The sequence below is a fragment of the Fukomys damarensis genome, unplaced genomic scaffold (assembly GCF_012274545.1).
Source record: "Fukomys damarensis isolate Sample0158 unplaced genomic scaffold, DMR_v1.0_HiC HiC_scaffold_19, whole genome shotgun sequence".
Lineage (NCBI taxonomy): Eukaryota > Metazoa > Chordata > Mammalia > Rodentia > Bathyergidae > Fukomys > Fukomys damarensis.
In genome coordinates, this window is record NW_022900931.1 from 329780 (window position 1) to 333628 (window position 3849).

General features: G+C 58.4%; 1 protein-coding gene across 1 annotated transcript; it reads right to left on the minus strand.

The window, feature by feature from the left end:
• Positions 1-247: 247 nt before the first annotated feature.
• Positions 248-3843, minus strand: Adm2 (adrenomedullin 2; the record flags this gene model as incomplete). The annotated part of the gene is made up of 2 exons (XM_010634248.1): positions 248-3321; positions 3827-3843. Coding segments are annotated over 2 exons (324 nt in total), but the record flags the coding sequence as incomplete, so codon positions are not given.
• Between the last annotated feature and the right edge of the window lie 6 nt (positions 3844-3849).

Below are 3849 nucleotides of genomic sequence, written 5' to 3' on the forward strand. Positions count from 1 at the left end.
TGCCTTTGAAACAATGGCCTGCCTGATCACACTGGAGGAAGGTCCCAGACACCCAAGGGCCAACTGGCAGAAATTTTTATAAAATCCCTGGTGGGTTGTGACTCAGCAGATTCCATTTTGGGCTTCCCAACTCCATTTTGGGGCCACTGCCTAATAGAGTCTTAAGTGCTGTCTCACTAATTTTTGTTACAGTACCAAAAAGAAAGAAAGAAAGAGAGAGAGAAGATAATTATTCTGACATAGTGTGTCACTTGTTAAAATGGCAAGGAAAACTTTATTCAAGAGTGTTGCAATAGGCAGGGAGATGACTGGATACAAACCAGGATGGCTGGGATTCACAACCAATGAGCAGAGTGAGGGTCTGTGAGAAACTGCTGTGGTACCAATGGTTGGAGAGCTCTCACTGGATTCCTATGGAGGGAGGTGGGCAGGTACTATAGAGGGTGGGAAGATTCTCCATCATCCTGGGCGAAGGCTAGGTAGGCCTAGCAAGGACAGGGGCAAGGTTGGGCCTAGGGCACCCGTCTGCAGTTTGGTGAGGAGAGGGAAGGGCTCTTGGCGAGGTCCTCCGTGTGCCTCCTTACCAGGACTTGGGAAACAGAGCTTCATGGTCAGCTGGTCCTGTGGACACACACTTTCCTGCTTGGAAAGTGGCCATCTCACACAAAGAGGGCAGAGTGGAGAATCTGACAGGGTGGATCGTGAGGGTCAGAGCTCTGTGCAAGAAGCCTGTAGTTGACCCTACAGATTCTTTGCACAGCTGTGTGAGAATAGACGTTGGGGAGACCCCTCACCACGGAAGACAGCAAGCTGCAGGCTGTCACATCAACCTGTGACGTGCTACCTGTCTGTGCCTGTGGGAGTGGAGGTGAGGGTAAGGGGTTCCAGGAGACTTCAGATATTGCCACCAAAACAGGTGGTGCCCAGTCCAGAGAAGGCACCAGTGCCTGGAGGGGTTTTAGGAACAGGCCAACAGGATGTGTCTCGGTGTGAGAAGGGAAGTGGGAATGTGCAGCCCAGAGGTCGCAAGGCGGAAGTCGAGGCCGCACCTCTGAACTCTCAGAGGGGGCATCCCCGAGTATTGGAGCACGGTGTGGGAGCTGACATTGTGTCAGATGCAAGGCTGTGGGTTGTGACAGGTGTAGACAGTGCAGGCCACGGTCCCCCACCTTCAGGGAGAAGTCCGAGGCTCAGGGGCTCTAGCTGAGACCATTCGTGGAATTCCGGCAGCCCAACCTGGAGTCTGGGCCATAGGGCACAGGATTGGGGGTGTGGGAGGTGTCAGGAGTTCCCAGAAAGGGGAACATTTTGTGCTGAGGAGTGGAATGTGAGATTGGACTCTGCCCAGTGCATGGGGAGCCTTGGCGAGGCATGGGGGAGCTGAGTCTTGGGACTGAGCTCCTGCCCCTGCCCAGCTGGCCCTGGACGCCTTTCTGCCTTCACTCCCAGATCCCCACGGTCTGTCACCACTGCCCACCTGCTTCTACAGCACCTTCAGTGGCCATAGGGCACACAACCCAGGGTTGGGCTCCTGGCCACTCACGTGACTCCAGCCTCACTCAGCTGCTTCACCCCAGAGCAACTTCTTGTCTGGAGGGCCCCGCTTCCCCCAAACTCAGTGAGAGCCTGCTTCTCTGTCTCACTGTGCTGCAGGCACAGGGATCACCTTACACTATCAAGCTTGGTCTGGCTCCCTGTGTAGTAAGGCTCACTCAGTCCCAGGGCCCAGTGCAAGAAAGGTGGTTCACCTGGATCAGGTGGCTCTTGAGTTGCCTGAGAACACAGGACAGGAGCCCAGATGGGCACTTCTGGGACCCAAGGGGTGGCCCGCCAGAGACCCTGGGTGCAGGCTCTGAAGGTGGCCTTTGCAGTGACCAGGGCATATCCTTGACCGCTACATGGCTGAGGTAGTGAGGTGCTTCTGCCACGGCGGCTGATAGAGTGATGCTGGCAAGCATTTGCAAGTTAAGTGGTGTGTGAGCACCTGCTAAGTGACAAACAACCCTTCTGATCCTGGGTTCTGCCAGGCAGTACCTAAGAATAATTGTGACATGACTAACATATGCAAAGGCCCCACCAGGGACAGGGAAGCACCAAGAACTCTGCTCCTTCACTGTGCTTCTCCTTGCTGACACTCAAAGCTGCCTGGCTCGTGGCAGGTCCAGGAATGAGCCTATCTGGCCTCTGTTATTCCCACTCATGTCCTACAAGTGTCCACATGGGACGCCTATGGACCCCCAGTTGGGCTTCCCCCAACCTGCCTCAAGGTGGCATAAGTATTCCTTAGGTCCTTCTTTTCTGCTTTTTGTTTTCAGTGGGAGATCGTGTCCCCTCCCCATGTCCTTCTCCCCCCCGCATCAGGGGAGGAAGGGGAGTCTCCACTTGGGGTTGGCCCAAAATGGCTCAGAAGTGGCTTGGAGTCCCTGTGCCACCTCCCTGGCTGCCCACAGGGGACCCAGGGGGGTCTCCACTGTCTCCTCAACCTGAGCTCCAGGATTGGCAATGGGAGCTGCAGAGGTCCTTCACAACTGTGTCCCTCATCCAGTCCTGGGGAACACTGTCATCATGTTTCAGGGCATAGGGAGGGAGAGTTCCTGGACCCAGCTGAGGTCATACACCGAGGTGAGTCACCCTGGGGAGCGGTACCAGCCAGGCCCACAGCAGGCCACACTGGGCCTCTTCAGCCTCTGATTTGCTCAGAAGGGTCCTGTGTGTCCGGGACCCTGACTTCTGCTCCCTGACTTGGGAAGCCCCCTCCCCTGTGTTAGCCACCTCTGCCCAGCACCTGTCCCGGAGTGTGAAGAGTTCTGGGGTGCTCAGCCCCTCAACGCGCAGACACAGTGTTACCACCATGCATGGGTTTACGTGTCCAAAGCTGTGTGGTAATAGTTGCTTCAGGACCAGCTGCTGCCCACAGCTCCAGGGACTGACCAGGTAGGGAGCTCCACCATAGCTCTAGGATCTGGGTGCCTTGCTCCAGCTGGGCTGGGACCACAGGGTGTCCAGGGTCCACGTCAGCCGTAGCTGTGGGGGCTGCTGGGGTCCACAGGAGCTGAGTCTCGCTGGCCAGCTGTCCCTACCAGCTGCCACAGGCGGTGGCTGAGGTTCTGCACCTGGCAGGTACCCAGCACACAGCCCACCCGCAGGAGCTGGGCATGGGGTCTCCGGAGGCCTGAGTGTCGACGGGGGCCTGGGTGCCGTCGGCCACCATCGTGGAGAGGACGGCCCATAGCAGAAGGCAGGCTCGCCCTCTCCTGTGTCTGGGGTGGCAGATGAGGGAGCTGAGGTTGCAGGCCACTGGGGGTCCGGGCTTGGGGCTCCCTATAGAAGGGGAGGCGAGGTATAAATCAGTGGCTAGGTCTTCCAGGGGTTCCCCAACCCACCCACGCTCCCTCCACCCAGGCTGCGGGTTAGGCAGGGGAAGCCTGGGCCCTCACACAGCCTGCTCACACCAGGCCTAGCCCACCCTTCCTCCTGAGCCCGAGTCACATGCCCTGGGAACAGTACCTCCCTGGGCAAAGCGTATGAAGGCGTGGTGACTGTGAGGGTCAGTACTCACAGAATTCAGTGACTCCTCAGCCCTTCTCTTGGCTCCCCTTGGGGTGCTCTGGCCTCCCCTCCCCCAGGGGACCCTCTGGATAGGAGGCTGCTCTGCCCTTGAGGGGTAGCGAAAGGCACAGAGGCCTTCCGCTGCTCAGGCGGGGAAGGCTGGGGTGGCTCCAGACTGGAGGTGTGGATGGCAATCTGTAGCAGCAGCAGGTGGGCAGCAGGAAGCGACACAGGCCTCCGGTGCCGGGTCGTAGTCGGGGCGGCGCGGTGGCCTCACCTGGGTCGCACGGGCCTGGCGCC